The following is a 19,911-nucleotide window of genomic DNA, read 5'->3' as shown; positions in this document are numbered from 1 at the left end:
CTGAGTAGACCTGCACATCATCTAGTGACCTGAAAGTAAAGATTTCCCAGAATTGAAGCAGATGACATCTGATGAGACAACTTTCCCAAGATATTCAGACCAGGCCTATTGGAAGTTTGCCAACTTTTGATGATGACATAATGCTTTAGATGATCTTGATAACATATGGATTTTAGATTAAAAGTACCTGATAGTTGTCCCTCCCTGTTACTTGCATGGTACCTCAACTGGTTTCCAATCTATGCACTTGCCCTCCAGTGTGAGACACTACACCCAGGAAAGGTCCTTCCTGGCATTGAGGGACAAAAAGCTGCTGAAACTGGAAAACCTGACTCTTGATCAGTGATGTTTTCAGAGAAAGATCTTGATCTAAAGGAGGAAATGTAAAAAATTAATAAACTAGAAACCTCAATTAAATAGAGTTGGGAGACTAGAAGGGGGAGCTCTCACACCCCACAACAAAGTCCAACTAGAAGAAGAAATACTCCTCTTCTTTCCTGGCAAGGATTCAGCCAATGAAAGGTCATAGAGTCTTTGTTTACTATAGCTCTTCCCCCGTCCAGTTCCTTTTCCCCTCCATAAAAGTGCTCTCTTTCCCTTGCTGTGTTGGGACATGCACGTGGCTCTCCATGGTTGAGACACCAAATTGCAGTTCTCTGCTGATCTCAAATAAACCCATCTTTGCTAGAGAAATATCTGGAGGTCTATTTGTTTTAGGTCAATAGTCCCGAAAATAATAGAAATGAGATGTTGATTCTATCCATCATTTAGCAAAACCCTACAATCTCAAACAACCAAAGAACTTCAATGGCCAGTGGGAACAAAGCATGTACTAATCCCACCCACATGCTCAGTTCTAGAGTTTTGGAATATGTAACTAATGTCCAAGGAAAATGCTCCTTCAAGAATATGTCAGGTTCTACTGACTGAATACTATGGATTTAACATTGCCGATAATGCTGGCATGTTGACTTAATGTCTGAAACTGCCACAGCCATCTTGTGACCTTGAGGAGAAGGCCAGGAAATTACAGAAATGTCAATCCAGTCTCCTCAGTAAGAAACTCCACTGAGTTTCCAAACTAAAGCTAGAACCACCTATCTCCAGATCTGTTACATGAGAGAATAAAATGCCTTATGTTGATGTTTAAGCCACACTCAGTGACTTTTCTGGAAACATAGCCAGAACATTCCTAATGGATTCACCATGGGAGGAACACGTGCTAAAACTCAGGAGCAGTGTGTTCAGGTAACCATAGTAGCTCTTCATTACTTGAGTTTAGAGTATCAGACGGGAAGTAGCAAAATAAGGCTGGAAAAGAAAACAGCAGCTTGACAGGGAATGACTTTGAAGAACATGCTAATAAGCAGCCTTTACTCTTTTCCAAACTACAGAGGAGAATCAGGACAGATTTTAAGGAGAGGCATAAGATAAGGCAGAAGTACGCAGAAGTCAGATTATGGAAAATTTTATCTAACATGCTAGGAAGCCTGACTAGGAAGCCTAGTAAATTGGGAGATGGTTAAGCAAGAGAGTAAAATAACTGTGCTCTAGAAAAACCAGTCTTATGACTCTGACTTGCAAAATTGGAGGCAGAAAAGCCAAGCTTATTGCAATGGTACAGGCAAGAAATAATGGTGCCCTGAGCTAAGCAGCACCAGCAGGGAAAAAAAGGAAACAAGACAATGAGTTAGTTATGAGTGCAGAATATACAGCTCCTAGTTACCCATTTGGTATAGGAGAGCAAAGGAAAAGAAGGAGTTAAAGTTTTTGTTGTTGTTGTTGTTTATGGTATGAAATGTTTTTTATGGTACAAAATAAAGCTTTCATTCTCCTTGAGCACTGGCCCCATGCAAGGATAGTTTCAGAGAGTCCCATCTCTTCTAAAGCCTTACTGATTCCCTAGATTTTCTTAGGAAAAAAAGACATTTTATTAAGTAATGTTTGGGGTTTTTTCTTACTATTTAGAAAAATATGAATGAATGTACCACTTGTATCTAGCTAACACAAATGTGAGAAATTCTTATGGTAAAGGGGAAAAAAATGAAAGAAATTGAGTCATATATACACTCCATTTTTCATCCTGCATATTAAGAGAAGTGGCTTGAACCACCCACCCCCCTGCCCTTTGGGTTAAAAGAAACTTTCAAGCTCTGAAATTCTATATCAAGTTAAAAGATATAGTCACAGTTATGGCAAGGAGAGGTGAGAACTCAGAATGGATTTGGCCATGGAAGATAAAGTAAAAGCCAGTATAACATGGATGAACAGAAAAAAGGTGACTCAGATATATGCAGGCTTTATCTAATTTACTTCTGGCCTTTGGCAGAACACTAACTCTTATTACAACTTCTGCCACCAAATTTTCAGTTGGGGAATTTAGAGTCCTTAGAAGACACTTCAAATCAACAGATGGAGAAATAAGACTTTCAAGGAATTGAAGTATCTGAGGTCTATCCTCCTGCAGAAGAGACAGTGTGAAGCAGGTTTAATGGAAATACTCAGAGCCTAGGAAAGAAATCAGGTTTCCAGGCCTGGCTTAGTCACTAACTAGCCATCTGTGTGATATTGGTAGAAAGAATGATAGAAAAGTCACGCAGCACCTACAAGGCGACCCAAGCTAAAAGAGTGAAAAGCAGAATCACATAACATTTTAATTTCTCATCTAAGCCAAGCAGAGGGCTAGCACAATGATAACAATGCCTATTTGATAGCTCAAGGACAATTCCATTATATGCATCAAAAACAGCTATTTAAAAATTCAGTGCATCAGTAGATTGTCAGCAATTGTTGCTCATCTTACAATTGCAATTCTCACAGTACTTTGGTGATCCTTATATGAGAAAGGATGCAGTACAGAGTCTTAATTACTTAGACTGCTTCTTATTAAGAAAAAAAAATTAGCAATAAGTAAGGACTAACATGCATCAACCCTCTTACAACAGCAAAGCACTTTTTAAAATTTAAAGAAGGTATGTGGATTATAAAGTACTATAGCATTATGTTTAAGACCTGTCAAGTAACCAAAAAGTCTGACCCACTCTTCAAAGAAATAGATTATCTACCTGGTTAATTATCAGAGCAGGTGATAACAATAATAACTGATCAGATTTATTGAGTATTTAGTGTTGCCTGTTACTCTAATAAGCACTTGGCTTCTAGTATTCCTTTCTTTTTTTTTCTTTTTTTTTTTTTTTTGCGGTACGCGGGCCTCTCACTGTTGTGGCCTCTCCTGTTGCAGAGCACAGGCTCCGGACGTGCAGGCTGAGAGGCCATGGCTAACGGGGCCCAGCCGCTCCGCGGCATGTGGGATCCTCCCGGACTGGGGCACAAACCCGTGTCCCCTGCATCGGCAGGCGGACTCTCAACCACTGCGCCACCAGGGAAGCCCTGGTATTCCTTTTAATTCTCACAATAACCTTACAAAGTAGTGTCACTACAATATTATTTAATAGAGGAAGAAACTGAGGATTAGGGGTTCTTAGTAACTTGCCCAGATTCCCACAACCAGATGGGATGGAGCCAGAAATGAAAGCCATTTCTGTCTGAATCCAAAGCCAATGCCTTTGATTCCATGACAGACACAGGCTAACTATGCATTTCATCTTTCTGAGCAGAAGACACGGGATACAAAATAAATCATGTGTAAAATATAAATATGTAATAGAATTTCAAGTTCACTGAGGGAGAATCATACTTGGAAGTTAAAAGAAGTCACAGAATATCATGCTTATTGAAAAATAGGGATTGAAACTGACTGAAAAGGTCAAATTTACCTTAGGATGTCTCAGGAGAAAGTTGGCATCTTCCTCAAAATATTCCAAATCTCCTTTCTCTAGTTGGAAAGGGAGGTCTTCATAGTCACAGTAAGCCAAGGCCAAGACAGCAAAGCCATGACTGGCCAGAAGACTGGCTCGGATTTCAATCAGTCCAACAATACCACCAAACAAATCAATAACCACTGGGAAACGGCCCTCTCCTGAAAACAAAACCAAACAAAAAACCCCACAGAATTGAGTATGAAGGGAAGGTGAGAAGAAGAGAAGACAAATATGACAACATGAAGAAATGCATCACAAATTTTAGAATTAATGTATAAAATTTCAGTAGAATTTCCACATTTTCAGCCTTTATTTCTGGGGCAGAATTAAAGCTGATTGAGTATATAATGGAGCATAATATTCAGAAGTTTCACTGGACACCATGTTCATTGACATGTTTAATCTCTACAGCCAAAGAGAATTCAGGACTCTTAATGAGTCATATCTATAGTGCTGGAGTAAAGAAAGCCAAAGAAATTAGGCAAGGGCTTCTTAACCTACACAAATAGGCTTCAGGAAAGCAGCGAAGGTCCTGAAATTACATGCAAGCCTATACATTTATATGTGCATTTTACTGATGAGAGCACCCACAGATTTAATTGGGTTCTTAAAGAAGTATATGGCTTTAAAAAAAAAAAGTACTGAAATGATTATGTTAGCTAAAATCCTGACTTAACACTGCTCTGTTACACTCATCTGACTATACAGTGATGAAATTTTACACCAAAATAGGGATGGTCAGGGTATCATTCTACACTCACTGTGTAGGCAGCTTGCTTCCAAAATAAAGCAGAGCTCACATACTGAAAGTAATTTATCATACCCTTATTGGGGATATACTATTATTGTATAAGTGATTTTAGCTAAGAAAGCCTGATCCCATCCATATTTGAAAGGAGTGACTTGATTTAAAGGAGTACTGGGAATTGTCAAAACAAAATATTGCTATATTTTCTTACCTTGAGAAAAGGAGAAATAAAGTGATACTGAATACATCTTGGTTTAAAAGTACCACTTGAATACATGAATAGGGATGTTTTTGCATATTCTGATTGACAGTACTTAAGAGTACTGAGCCTCTTCTGGAAAAATGTTGTTGTTGAGAACTTCTTTGAGACCTGACTCAACCGTTTTTGGCTCCACAGAACACAACACTTTTCTGTACCCCAACAGAATAAGCACCCAAATCAGGAGACCCAGCACACACAATGTCTAAGAGCGTTCGCAAATAGCACACCCTAAACCAGCACATCATCCCAAGGTGAAAGGCCTGAACTAATATTCAGATTCTTTTTTTTAATAGATCTTTATTGGAGTATAATTACTTCACAATACTATGTCAGTTTCTGTTGTACAACAAAGTGAGTCAGCCATATGCATACACATGTCCCCATATCCCCTCCCTCTTGAGCCTCCCCCCATCCTCCCTATCCCACCCCTCTAGGTTATCACAAAGCACTGAGCCGAATATTCAGATTCTTAACTGAATATTAGCGTCAAGGAGGTTTGTGCCACTTACTTCCTGACCCCTACACACAATAAAGTGGTCTATATGCTAAATACTGGGAGTAAAAAATTTTCAAATTTACCCAAAAAGGTGCATGGGTCATGGTGAATTTGCAAAGGGAAGCTTTTTTTCCTTTTACGCCATCTAACACTCTATGTTGTCAGAAACCACCTCTAACACTTCAGGTTTCCTTAACCCACCTCAGTTCTAGAAGGTGACTATTAAAAAAAAAAAAAAAAAAAAGGCAGGGAGAGAGGGGGAATACATCCTGATGATGTGATGGCTGTGTCCCAAATCAAAACACATGTCTGAATAAGGCAACCTCAGACACACCTGAAACCTGGACCTACTGAGGGCTACTTCTGGGAAATTAACTTTGCTTCATTCAGTCCCCACAATAAACTCTGAGAAATGTACCAATAGTGTTTTGAACCACTTTTTGGTATGTTGAGATCACTATGAGAAACTGAATGTTCTGAAAAGTTTTATAGCCATTAGGGAGCATGTTATATTAGCTGCTGATTTATGGAATATCCTATAAATATGCAATATTTATGGAACTAGAGGGTATAAAGTTTCTTTGCATCCTCTATATTTCTTGCAATATTTCAATCCATTATATCATCAGCTTATTGTGACAATCATGCAATAACCTATGCCTAAATTAAAACTCAGACATGACAGAACCCCCAAAAGAAGCTGGGATACAGTTCCATATCAGGATGTGGGTCTTCAGATAGCTAGGCTTCAATGTGAATGAATTTCACATAAATCCAAAGCTATGGAAATCTCATAATGCAGGGACTCCATAAACTACTGTTACATCCTTAGGCTCCAGAATTGCTGAGATAAAACTTGAGTTGGAATGAAGTTATCACCATGTTCTTATTCTGACCCAAAGTTAACTCTGATTCTGAGTCAGGAAAGGAATGCTCTCTGTTTTATCCACATCCAAGTAAACTTCTAGGAGGATAAGGGATTTAAAAGAGGAAAAAAAAAAGATGACAATACCAGGGTAATTCCACTCACCTGGAGGGAGAAGGAGGGCTCCCCGAAGGCGGCTTTCTTTGACTTGGATTCGGGTGACACCAGGTGCTACATACCACCTCTCCAAAGTCAGGCTGACCTTTGGAGTAGTGATGGCGGTGTGGGTAACCATTACATCTGAATCATAAAGTTTTAATTGGAACTGCAAGGGGTTATTCATAACATCTCTTTTCAGCAGTTTAGTTAGTATCTTCTCAGATTTCAGGGACCAGAGGAGACCCATAGGGTGGACTCCTACATAATCACCTCCAAGAGAAGATGCATGCTCTAGGTCCACCTCACCAACTTCACTGGCCCTAGAGTAGGCTTGAGAATGAAACAGGATTCCCTTTTCATCTTCCAGTGATGTCCAAAGAAGCACTATCTGAAATGGAGTTAGGTCTTTAGCTATGCGCTGGCTCATCAACATGAGTGCACTTGCAGGGGTAGCTGTCAGCTGAATCCTTGTTACAGTGTGGCTCCTTGGATGATTCTTCACTAACGCCTTCAGTAAACCTCAACACAGAAAGAAATATGGGAGAATGAAATAAGGCAGTGATAAGGTTAAGGAAAAGTAAACTGGACCAGGAATCAGGCTGCTTGGGATTCAGCTCTAACTCTCCAGTTACTTAGCAAATATCCTGATATAATCTTCAAGTTCAAGATTCCTAGGAGTGTTCAACAAATTTCTAGAAGATATATAGCAAAGTGATAAGTTTCACAACAATAATGATCCAAGGCTGAGGAAGCAGCAGTCAAAATATGCATGAATGATATTAACACATCCAAGGAAAACATCACAATCTGCCATCTAGAGCCTTTGAAAAGTCAAGTACAATGGAGAATAGGAGTGAGAGGTGGGGTTGAAAGCAGGGGGACTTGATGAACGTCTCTATGTAAGAAACAGGTGACTCTACTACTAATGCCCTCCCTGAGTCCTGCAAATAGAATGCCTTGGAATCTAAAATTTTACCTACAAGAGCATAAAAAATAGAATGATCTTTCAAAAGAATGAGAATAAAGTCTCTCGGGAGAACAAGGAGGCTGACATATTGCTCCCTAGGAAAAAAAATACTCATAGCTTTGTAGTTAGGATTTACCCAGTCCTAAGCAAAAGGAGAAACTGACAAGCCCTTCAGGTACACAGAAGTGTTTTTGTTTTGTTAAACTCATTAGATTGCCAAGAATGCAAAGAATCTAAATGAATTAAACTCTAGCAAGTGACAAGCTCCTCATAGAAGAGAAGAAATTTTCACTCCTACGTGGTGACTTTCAATTATGGCGAAGCAACAATAACAACAAAAACCCATAGAGAAAAATAAAGAGAAATCCATAGAAAATTTAATGCACTTAAGATGCAGATCGTCAGACTAATAATTGAAAAAGCAAATTGCTGTTTTTTTAGAAAGGTATTGTCAAGATAAAAGACACAGACAGATTGAAAATAAAAGGGAAGAAAAATATAGGCAACACAGATACTGAACATAAGAAACCAATGGGGCTATATGTATATCAACTTTATATCAACTTATATCAAGACTATATACAGGACTTCCCTGGTGGTCCAGTGGCTAAGACTCCGCACTCCCAGTGCAGGCGGCCTGGGTTTGATCCCTGGTCAGGGAACTAGATCCCACATGCTGCAACTAAGAAGTTCACATGCTGCAACTAAAGACCCTGCATGCCACAATGAAGATCCCACATGAAACAACGAAGATCCTGTGTGCGGCAACTGAGACACAACACAGCCAAATAAATAAATATATTTTTTAAAAGACTATATATAAGTATATATTTATATATATATTTATTTATAGCCATTTATGTCAAGACAAAGAGTATTACTAGAGATAAAGGGGAATATTTCATAATAATAAAGAAATCAAGTCATCAAGAAAATATATTTTTAAACGTATATACACTCTGTAATAACAGAGTTTCAAAATACATGAAGCAAAATTGAAAAAATTTTTAAAAATCCATGATCATAGTTGAGAATTTTAGCAACTGTCTCTCAGTAAATGACAGTTCAAGTCGATTTTAAAAATTCAGTAAGATACCAAAGATTTGGACAACACTCCCAACCAACTTGATCTCATTGACATTTATAAAACACTATACCTCAAAACTGAAATATATATATTCTTTCTAAAGAAACCAAGTACTGATTTCTGCTTAGAATGTAGGCAGCTAGAGTGTTGTTCCATCAATAATAACAAGAAAATGTGAATAATCTTGAAAATCATAACTTATATTGAATCTGTCAAAAAGGTGAGGTTGCAGGGCCACTAACTAGCCTGAAATGTAAGAAAAGAAGGGTGCCTTCATGATGAAACAACCTGGTAAACCTGCAACAGAGCACAAGATGGGGCCTCCATACAAGCAGATAACCGGAATTCAGCTAAATTTTCAGTGAATTGCTAAAGGCTGTGTGAGCTAGCATAAACACAGAAAACACCCAGAAGCTGCAGACACAAGAGAAGTTTGCACCCAATAACAGGCTCTTCTTTATGTACCTCACCAGATGGTTATGAGAAAGATTGGGGTAGGACAAGAAACTGGAAAAATGTTTCCTGACTTGGGCAGTCCTGGAGGAGGGTAGCAACCACCACTGCAAGAAAGGCACAAAGCCCCACCTGAACCTTTTTTCCCTGAGGAATAAAATCCTTAAGCCACTGGGAGAGAGGATGACCAACTGAGCCAGTTTCTTAGGACTGAAGCATTTCCCAAGATGCAGGACTTTCAGAGCTAAAACCGGGACAGTCCCAGAAAAATCAGGAGGAGTTGGTCACCCTACTGGAGAAAGAACACCAAGTCCTGTCACTCTCAAGGCACAGGAGACCTACTGTTGCTGGAGGCAGGAAAAAATGAATGAGGAAAAAACAAAAAGCAAACAAAAAAACCCTTACCCCTGGAGAAGGACAGGAAACCATCCTGGACTCAAATAATTAGAGGTCTCTCATCACTTGGAGAGGGCAGGATCACTGAGAAATCTCCACCCCCAGACAGTGGGGCACAGGGCCTGTCAAAGACTGAGGCTCATCTAGGATAACAGAAAACTATCATGACCTCCCCACCACCAGGCTAGTGAACACCAAGTAACAAGCAACAACAGTCTACCATTTAGGGTGTGTAAAAACACGGAAAGAGACACTTTCTAATGTGCAGGCACACAGGGAAGGCCTAAAGTTGAGGGTGGAAAGTGAACATTGAGAAAAATCCTCTAGCAAACCTACCTCCTTCTAAACACAGTGTAACACCAAAAGATTTTGAAGTGGGTGATTATAGCGAATATAACCATAGCAAAAATGACAACAAAAAAAATGAGCTCAACTCTTGACTAGATTGACCCCACTAACAGACCAGCAGAAGAGGTATTTCTAGTTCAAGATGTAAATATTTATATTGATTTTTACTGTTCTATATACCATGTCTGACAATCAATTAAAAATTATGAGATACAACTCAATTGCAAAAATAAACAATCTGATTAAAACATGGGCAGAGGATCTAAATAGATATTTTCTCAAAGAAGGCAAACAGATGGACAACACATACGTGAAAATGTGCTCAACATCACTAATCACCAGGGAAATGCAAATCAAAATCAAAACTGTTAGGACAGCTATTATCAAAAAGACAAGAAATAACAAGTGTTGGTGAGGATGTGGAGAAAAGAGAACACTTGTGCATCACTGACAGGAATGTAAATTGGTGCAGCCACTATGGAAAACAATACGGAGGCTCCTCAAAAAACTAAAAACAGAACTTCCTTATGATTCAGCAATTCCACTTCTGGGTATTTATCCAAAAGAAATGAAAACACTAATTCAAAAAGATATCTACAGCCCCAGGTTCATTGTAGCATTATTTATAATACCCAAGACATGGAAACAACTTAAGTGTCCACTGATGAATGAATGAATAAATAGTATATATATATATATATATATATATATATATATATAAAATGAAGTATTATTCAGGCATAAAAATGAAGGAAGTCCTGCCATTTGTGACAACATGGATGGACCTTGAGGGCATTATGCTAAGTTAAATAAATCAGACAGAGAAAGACAAATACTATATGATCTCACTTATATGTGGAATCTAATACAAAACAAAATACAAAAACAAAAAACCCCCACTGAACTTATAGATACAGAGAATAGGTTGGTAGTTTCCAGAAGCAGGGGGTAGAGGGTGGGCAAAAATGGGTGAAGGTTGTCAAAAGGTACAAACTTTCAGTAATAAAATAAAGTAAGTCCTGGGGATGTAATTTACAGTGTAGTGACTATAGTTAATAATACTATATTGTATATTTGAAAGTTACTAAGAGAGTAGATCTTAAAAGTTCTCATTGCAAGAAAAAAATTTTTTACCTACCGGTGGCAATGAATATTGGCTAACTTATTGTGGTAATCATTTTGCAATGTATGTATCATTGTGGTAATCATTTTGCAATGTATCAAATCATTATGTTGTCCACCTATAACTAATATAATGATATATGTCATTTATATTTCAATAAAAAAGAAAAATGCTGAAATTCAAGCACAGGATTTGATGGTAAAAGTAGCTAACAGCCAACAAATGTTCAACCAACCCAGGTATGTTATGTCAAGTTTAGGACCAAACCTGGAAGATGAGATGGGGATATCTGATGGATGCCCCAAACAATTTTCACTCCCTAGAAGTTTCTGAACATTCTGTATTTGCTGAAGAGGCCCACCCTTTGCCCACTAAGAGCTAGAACTACCCTCTCTCCCTTTCTCCCACCCTAACATGAATAAAGACCATATACAGGTCTTCCCCCATAAGGCAACAGGTGCCTTTGGAAGCTGTCCCCATTCTGGCTACCAGGCCTATAATCAAAATTGAGTCACAGCATAACCTGGCTGGGGCTACGTAGGGCCTGATGGAGGAAAAAAAATGGACTATATACAAAAGTTGCTGCACAACCTAGCCAAAAATAAAAACTAAAAAATTGTCAGACACAAGAAAGCAAAGAAAAAAAAAATGGCAAAAGACAAAGCAATCAACAGAACTAGACCTGGAGAAAACCCAGGTAGAACAAGCAGAGAATTTAAAATAACTGTGAATAATATTAAATCTTGCTATAGACTGAATGTGTGTATCTCTCCAAAAATCCATATGTTGAAGCCTTAATCCATATTGTGATGATATTTAGAGGTGGGGCTTTGGGGAGGTAATGAGGTTTACATGAGGTCATGAGGGTGGAGCCCCTGTGATGGGATTGATGTTCTCATAAGAGGATGAGGAAGCCCGAGCTTGCTCGCTTGCTATCTCTCTGCCATGTGAGGATACAGCAAGAGGACTGTCTATAAACAAGAAAGAGAGTCCTCATCAGAACTCAGCTATGCTAGCACCCTGATCTCGGACTTCCAGTCTTCATAACTGTGAAAAATAAGTTTCTATTGTTTAAGTCACACAGTGCATGATAGTTTTTATAGCAGTCTGAACTAAGACAAAGCTCTAGTGAAATGGGTGGACAACATGCATGAATAAATAGATAATTTTAACAACAACAACAAAAAGGAAACCAAATGGGAATGCTATAAATAAAAACAAAAAATCTAAAAAACCCCACAGCAACAGAGATAAACAATGATTTCAATGGTCTCATCCACAGCACATAGCTTGGATAAAATCACCAAACTTAAAGATAGGTCTAACAAAGAGGGAAAGAAAAAAAAGCAAAAAGAAAAAAGGAACAGAGCACACAAGAATTGTGGGATGATAACAAATCATCTAATATACATGTACTTGGAAATTCAGAAGAGAGAGATGATGGACCAGAAGAAATATTTGAAGAGATAAAGGCCAAGAATTTTCTAAAAATTGTAAAAGACATCAATCACAGACAAAAGAATCTCAGAGCAGCCCAAGCTGCTCTCATTTTTTTTTTTTTTTTACATTTTAAGGCAATCGGAGGAAGAAAAAAAACAAAAAACAAAAAACCCCACAACCCACATTACATACAGAGGAACAAAGAAAAGCTTAAGTATACTCCTTAACAGAAACTATGCAAGTCAGAAGAAAATGGAACGACAAATCTTGCAGAAAGAAAGGTTTAAAGAACATAAAACCAGAATTTTATATGCAGCAAAAATATCTCTCAAAAATGAAGGAGAGTGGGAGGGAGACACAAGAGGGAGGAGATATGGGGATATATATATACATATAGCTGATTCACTTTGTTATAAAGCAGAAACTAACACACCATTGTAAAGCTATTATACTCCAATAAAGATGTTTAAAAAAAAAATGAGGGGCTTCCCTCATGGCGCAGTGGTTGAGAGTCCGCCTGCCGATGCAGGGGACACGGGTTTGTGCCCTGGTCCGGGAAGATCCCACATGCTGCAGAGCGGCTGGGCCCGTGAGCCATGGCCACTGAGCCTGCGCGTCCAGAGCCTGTGCTCCGCAATGGGAGAGGCCACAACAGTGAGAGGCCCGCGTACCACAAAAAAAAAAAAAAAAAAAAAATAGAAGGCGAATGCATACAGTTTTGCAACTTCCTGTGAACCTATAATTATTTCAAAATAAAAAGATTTTCGAGACTTCCTTGGCAGTCCGTGATTAAGACTCCACTCTCTCAATGCAGGGGACATGGTTTCAATCCCTGGTCAGGGAACTAAGATCCCACATGACACATGGCATGGCCTAAAAAATTAAAAAAAAAATTTAAATAAAACAAAATAAAAAGATTTTCAAAATAAGGGAGAAACAAACATTTATCATACTAAAACTAGTAGAATTCATTACTAGGAGACCTGAACTATAAAAAAAGTATTAAGGGAAATTCTTCAGGCGGAAATAATATGACACTAGATAGAAAATTGGATGTACCTTGAAAGAAATGAACATCCCTGGAAATGGTTAAAATAAAAGCTAATATAAAATTTTTCCCTTTGATAATTGACTCTCTAAGACTCACCTGTCCAATAAAGTTCACACTAGTCACAGGGGGCTATTTCAAGGGAACACTTGAAATGAGTGCCCTACATAATTCACGGCATGGGATTTCCCTGGCGGTCCAGCGGTTAAATCTGCCTTCCAATGCAAGGGGACGTGGGTTTGATCCCTGGTCAGGGAACTAAGATCCCACATGCTGTGTGGCAACTGAGCCCACATGCCACAACTAGAGAGAAGCCCGCGTGCCACAACAAAGAGCCTGCATGCTGCAACGAAAGACCCCGCATACTGCAACGAAGATCCCCTGTGCCACAACTAAGACCTGATGCAGCTAAATAAATAAATAAATAAATAAATAATTCATGGGTCAAAGAAGTAATCATAAAGGAAACAGGAAGACATTTTTTATTAGAGGATATTGAAAACAAATTACCAAAATTTGTGTGAATTTAGTTTTTTGAGGGCAGTTACCAGCCTCATCTGCAGACACTCATACTATCAAAGTCAGGGGCAGAATGAACTATAAACTCATGCTTTGTGGGCTCCAGCTTATCCTTTCTCTGTTCTACACCCACCTGCTCTTCCTAACTGCCTGCCCTACAAACTTCAAGTTCTAAAGGTCCATCATTAGATGCAAGGACAACAACCCTTCAGAGGCAGTTAAACCAGTTCCCACAATGGTGTAAGGTCAAAGTCTTAAGAATTATACATCAGTGGAGCTGGAGAGGTTGAAGGAAAGATTATTTATTGTTAATTGATACTTCAAGCAAGTTAAGTTCTGAAACTGCTACTGGATATGCCACATGTTAATCCTTGGGCATTTTTATAGAGAGAACTTGGTGGTACAGCAGAACCTGGCACTACTGCAGTTGAGGAATGAATAGGACAGCTTAATTATTCAAGAATGAGGAGAGCAATACGCTGGTAGCTGAAAGAAGCGTCAAGGAGGAGTCTGCTTTGTGTCCTACTTTGGGTTCCTCCAGAAGCCTACTTTGAGGTAAGAACTCATGAGCAAGTAGTTTATTTTGAGGCGATTCTAGGAAGTGGAGTGGAGAAGAGCAATGAGAAATATCCAGTAAATGGTTGGTTGAGGGTTTCTCCTGGTAGTGGTAGGGGAAGGGTTGCGTTAATTTCCCACCACTTCTAACCTGCCACGTGGAGAGGTAAAGCTGAATCTGAATCCAAGTTTCGGATGTTGTGAGTCAGGCCTGTGCACTAACCACAAATGCAGGTAGGGGAAGGCAATGCCTTTGTATTTTGTTTTTAATGAGTGTGTATGTGTGTGTATTGAGAGAGAGAGAGAGAGAGAGAGGTAGATATGAGATGAGGCATGAATACATGCTGAGAATCAGCCTAGAGAGAGAGAAGCACTGAGAATCGGAATTTGATGGTGAATAAGACACTGTTCTCTGAAAAGCCTAAAAACAAGTGATTTTATAGCCCCAAAGTACAATATTTTACTTGTAAAAATATTCAAGTAATTGAGTACTTAAGGTCACACAGAAATACATGGCAGAGTCAGGAACGGAATTCATATCTCCAGCTCTGAGTTGTAATTGATTAGAAGTTCAACAAGAATTTATCAAGGGTCTATATGTGATAATCACTAGGAAATTAGTCTTTGCCCTAAATAAATCTAAAGATGTAGTATTCCTTCCACACATTATCAGTTAAGCTTCTCTTTAAGTATCACATGAATCAACCAGTGTATCCATACAGAAAGAAATGGAAAAGTCATTAACTTTAGTTCAATTTATACTTCTTTTCAAATGTTATCACTTTTTCCTTCATTCCTGAATTGCATAAATATGACATGTGATCAACCTTCAAGAAATATTTTCACAGAATGTAATTCTAATGTATCATTAGTCTCACATTAAAAGAAAATCATCCTTCAAACAAAATAAAAATAGGATCACAATTCAGCTAAGAGAGTTTCTTCTGTAATATTCTAGGAAACAGTCTTTAAAATAAGAGAGAAATATAAATGGGAATGGGGGATATAGAATAAAGAAAAGTTAATAATTTCAGATAGCCTTTCATTTTCCCTCAGAAATATAATTTCTGGCTTGATGTCTTCATAATCACAAGTCTCTACTGATATCCTTTCTAAACAAAATTCAACTGAAAAGATATACCCTTATCTAAACACTCTTGGAACTCCACAGCTCTCTGAGATTATAAAATGAGTAAAAAGACTATCTGCTCTCATGAACTGCTAAATTTCAAACATTGGAGTTAAAAATCAGATTTACTTCTCATTCAAGAGCTGATTTTAACCCACCTCCAATCAGACCAGAAGAGACAGCCCTGATTACAAGACAAAGTACCTGACTTTTTCTTCTTGAGCCCTTTTTTCTAGCAGTAAAAGGAAGAATGGCACTACCTAGAGCTGTCCTGGTCAAAATCTCAAATATGTCTTTTGAGTTTAACCAAGCTAATATAAGTGAAATAACAGATTACTGCCCACTTCTTGCTCTAGTTTCCTATTAACTTTTAAAACTTATAGACTCCAGTCCCCTCCATTTTTCTCTCTTTTCCTTCTCTATGCTCTCTAAACCTTCCCCTCTTAGGAATAGCCCTTACATTTGCCCACATATTTTATTAATTATTTTAATTAACAAATTTGACCTCTATTGGGCATATCTTTCCTCTACAAATAAAGAAGAAGTCAAGGGCTTTGACCTGCTACCAAAGGGTTCTGAACTAGCCAAGAACTACAAATGTGGTCACAGTAACCGACAAAATACTTTTTCTTGGGCACAATTTCTACTTTCAGAATTTGGCCAACACCAAATCTCCCACCAATTCCCTTCCCCTCTCAACAAATAAACAGGGGTCCTTGAACTAGCTATAGAATGGAGCATTAGTGGGATTTTTCATGACAAGAAAATAAAAGCACTATCTCCATAAAACTATGAGCCCTTATTTATTTGAGGTGATGGACAAAGCATTTCAAAATTACAAACTTAAGGAAACTATTAGTAAATTTAACTTCCTTAGTTTTAAGGACTGCTGATCAGCCAAATACTCTATAAAAAACTTTCAAGCTCAAGCCACTAACTTGCAATAGACTTATGCTACACATAAAACTGATGAAGAATTATTAAAGAGAATACATAAAGAATTCCTTAAAAAATCAATTTATAAAAATCTCAGTTGAATGTAAGAAAAAGACTTACACAGGAACTTTACAGAAGAGGAAACACAGTATAAGCATGTGGAAAAAAAGGCTAATCTCATTAGTCATCAGAAAAATGCAAATTAAAATCATGGGATATGTTTAGACCTGCAAGATTGGCAAAAATTAAAAACTCTGAAAACAAGAAGCGTGGGTTAGGAAGTGGATCACCAAGACTCGAACTCTACTAGAGGAATGTAAATGGGTGCAACCACTTTAGAAAGCAATTTGGCACTATCTACTAAATGTGACAATACAAATAACTTTTGAATCTGCAATTTCATTTCTAGGGATATACCCAAAAGAAATGTGTGCATAAGTGCATCAAGAAATATGTACAAAAATACCTATAGCAGGATTTTTCAAGATATTAAAAAAGGAAACTAAGTATCTATTAACAATAAAATGAATGAATAAATTTTGGCATATACAGTGGCATACTATAAAGCAATAAAAATAAATGAGTCACAGCTACATGTAAGAACCTGGATGAATCTCAACAAACTTAATACTGAGTGTTAGATGCCAGTCATAAATGAATACACATAAATAAATATACATAAATGAATCTTATAAATTTATATGTGCTAAAGTAAAACTATAGAGCATACTTTTAGAGTAATTCTTCAAACAAAAGCAAGGAAGGGATTACCAAGCTTCAGGATTGTGGTTAAAAATTATTAGTGTAGTTCACATTGACAGACTGCAAGTAAATGGAGGAAAAATAACATACCATGAAACAGTAAGCAAAAGAAACCCAAAGTAGCTATAGCAATGTCAATAAAGTAGATTTCAAGACCAAGAGTACTATCCGAGATAAAAGGTAGTGAGACAAGATCATAAAAATCATAAATCCTAATAAAGGATTTCAAAATATATGGAGCAAAATTTGACATATTTAAAGGTAGGAATAGACAATTCCATAATCATGGCTGGAGATTTTAACATCCCTCTCTCAGCAATGGATAAAACAACTTAACTAAAATCAGTAAAGTCATAGATTTCAACAACACTATCTGTAACCTTGACCTAATTGCTATTTGTATAACACTAAACCCCACAACTTCAAGTGCACAAGGTATGTTCAGCAAGACAGGCCATAAACTGTGCCATAAAATTAATCTTAGTAAATGTAAAAATATTGAAATCGTAGATTTTCTTTTACCACAATGGAATTAAATTAGAAATTAATAGCAATAGGATATCTAGAAAATCCCCTAATGTTTGAAAATTAAACACACTTCTAATAATTCGTGGGTCAAGGAAGAAACAACATCAGAAATAGAAAATACTTCAAACTGAATAATAATGGAAGTACAATATAAAAAATTTGAGGATAAAGTTAAAGCTAAAAAGGGAAGTTTATTATTTTAATAGTTATATTAGGAAAGCAGGTCTTAAATGGCCTAAGGCTTTACCTTAAGAAGCTAGGAAAAGAAGAAAGTAAACTCAAAGTAAGTAGAAGGAACTAATAACAGCACATACCAATGAAATAAACAATAGAAAAAAATTAACAAAGACAAAAATTGGTTCAACTTCAAGCTAGACTGGTCAAATTAAAAACAAGAGACAATACAAATAACAAATACCAAAAATGAAAGATGGCTTATCATTGCAGATCACAGCAGACATTAAAAGGAAAATGAGATTATAACAACTTTATGCCATCTAATCTGACAACTTAGATGACATGAATACATTCCTTACAAAATAAAATTTACTGAAAAATTGTTTCAAGTAAAGATTAAGTAGACATGATAACAAAATGTAAAGCATGAACCAGGAATAGATCCTGGTGAAATTGCTATGGAGCTCATTACTGGGACATTGTTGAAATATGAATATGAATAGTGTATTATAAGTGTTGCATCAGTGTTAAATATTTAGAACTTGATATTCCATGATAGAAGGAAGCAGAAATTTGATGGCAGCTGCAGTCTGCTCCTGTACAACTAAGATTAACACTGGAATTCTATGGAATCAGAAGTTAACTTTACTGACTACTTCTGAATTCATAAACCATTCAAGTAAAACCTTTAGGACCTTTGCACTGTGAAACAACCTAATTAAAACGAAAGTAATTGTAGATAAGATTTATTTCATGCATGCAGATATGATTGAGTTAAAGGTACCTGTCACTTTATACTGTAGGATGCACAAAACACATAGTAATGGGATTACAAATCAAAGAAGCAGGACTAAGTTGGCCATTCCTAGGTTTAGGGTCAAGACATTTACAGTGGGAGGAGCTTCAAGACAGTGGAAGAGTAAGACGCGGAGATCACCTTCCTCTCCACAAAAACATCAGAAATACATCTACGTGTGGAACAGCTCCTACAGAACACCTACTGAACGCTGGCAGAAGACCTCAGACCTCCCAAAAGGCAAGAAACTCCCCACGTACCTGGGTAGGGGAAGAGAAAAAAGAAAAAACAGAGACAAAGGAATAGGGACGGGACCTGCACCAGTGGGAGGGAGCTGTGAAGGAGGAAAGGTTTCCACACACTAGGAAGCCCCTTCACGGGCGGAGACTGCAGGTGGCGGAGTGGGGAGCTTCGGAGCCACGGAGGAGAGCGCAGCAACAGGGGTGTGAAAGGCAGAGTGCAGAGATTCCCGCACAGAGGATCTGTGCCGACCAGCACTCACCAGTCCGAGAGGCTAGTCTGCTCACCTGCCGGGACGGGTGGGGGCTGGGAGCTGAGGCTCCGGCTTAGGAGGTCAGATCCCAGGGAGAGGACTGGGGTTGGCTGCGTGAACACACCCTGAAGAGGCAACTGCGCCACAGCTAGCTGGGAGGGAGTCCAGAAAAAGTCGGGTGCTGCCAAAGAGGAAACAGACTTTTCCTTGCCCCTTTGTTTCCCGATGCACCAGGAGACGGGATTCAGAGCACTGCTTAAAGGAGCTCCAGAGACAGGCGCGAGCCATGGCTATCAGAGCGGACACCAGAGACGGGCATGAGACGCTAAGGGTGCTGCTGCCGCCACCAAGAAGCCTGTGCGCAAGCACAGATCACAATCCAGACCCCCCTCCCAGGAGCCTATGCAGCCCGCCACTGCCAGGGTCCCGTGATCCAGGGACAACTTCTCCAGAGAACACATGGCACGCCTCAGGCTGGTGCAACGTCACGCCAGCCTCTGCCGCCGCAGGCTCACCCCGTATCCGGACCCCTCCCTTCCCCAGGCCTCAGTAAGCCAGAGCCTCCGAATCAGCTGCTCCTTTAACCCCGTCCTGTCTGAGCGAAGATCAGACGCCCGTAGGCGACCTACAGGCAGAGGCGGGGCCAAGTCCAAAGCTGAACCCCGGGAGCTGTGCGAACAAAGAAGAGAAAGGGAAATCTCTCCCAGCAGCCTCAGGAGCAGCGGATTAGAAAGAGAAATTTCTCCCAGCACCCTCAGGAGCAGCGGATTAAATCTCCACAATCAACTTGATGTACTCTGCAT

General features: G+C 38.6%; 1 protein-coding gene across 1 annotated transcript in view; it reads right to left on the bottom strand.

Moving 5' to 3' along the window:
• The window catches only part of BAAT (bile acid-CoA:amino acid N-acyltransferase), a 67,334-nt gene that overhangs the window by 46,983 nt on the left and 440 nt on the right, over nucleotides 1–19,911 (bottom strand). Inside the window, 2 exon segments of the mRNA XM_069540803.1 lie at nucleotides 3,777–3,979; nucleotides 6,358–6,870. Coding sequence (XP_069396904.1) covers nucleotides 3,777–3,979; nucleotides 6,358–6,870 — 716 coding nt within the window.

Source organism: Delphinus delphis, chromosome 6, assembly GCF_949987515.2.
Source record: "Delphinus delphis chromosome 6, mDelDel1.2, whole genome shotgun sequence".
NCBI classification, from domain to species: Eukaryota; Metazoa; Chordata; class Mammalia; order Artiodactyla; family Delphinidae; genus Delphinus; species Delphinus delphis.
This window is presented reverse-complemented; position numbering and strand designations above follow the sequence as displayed.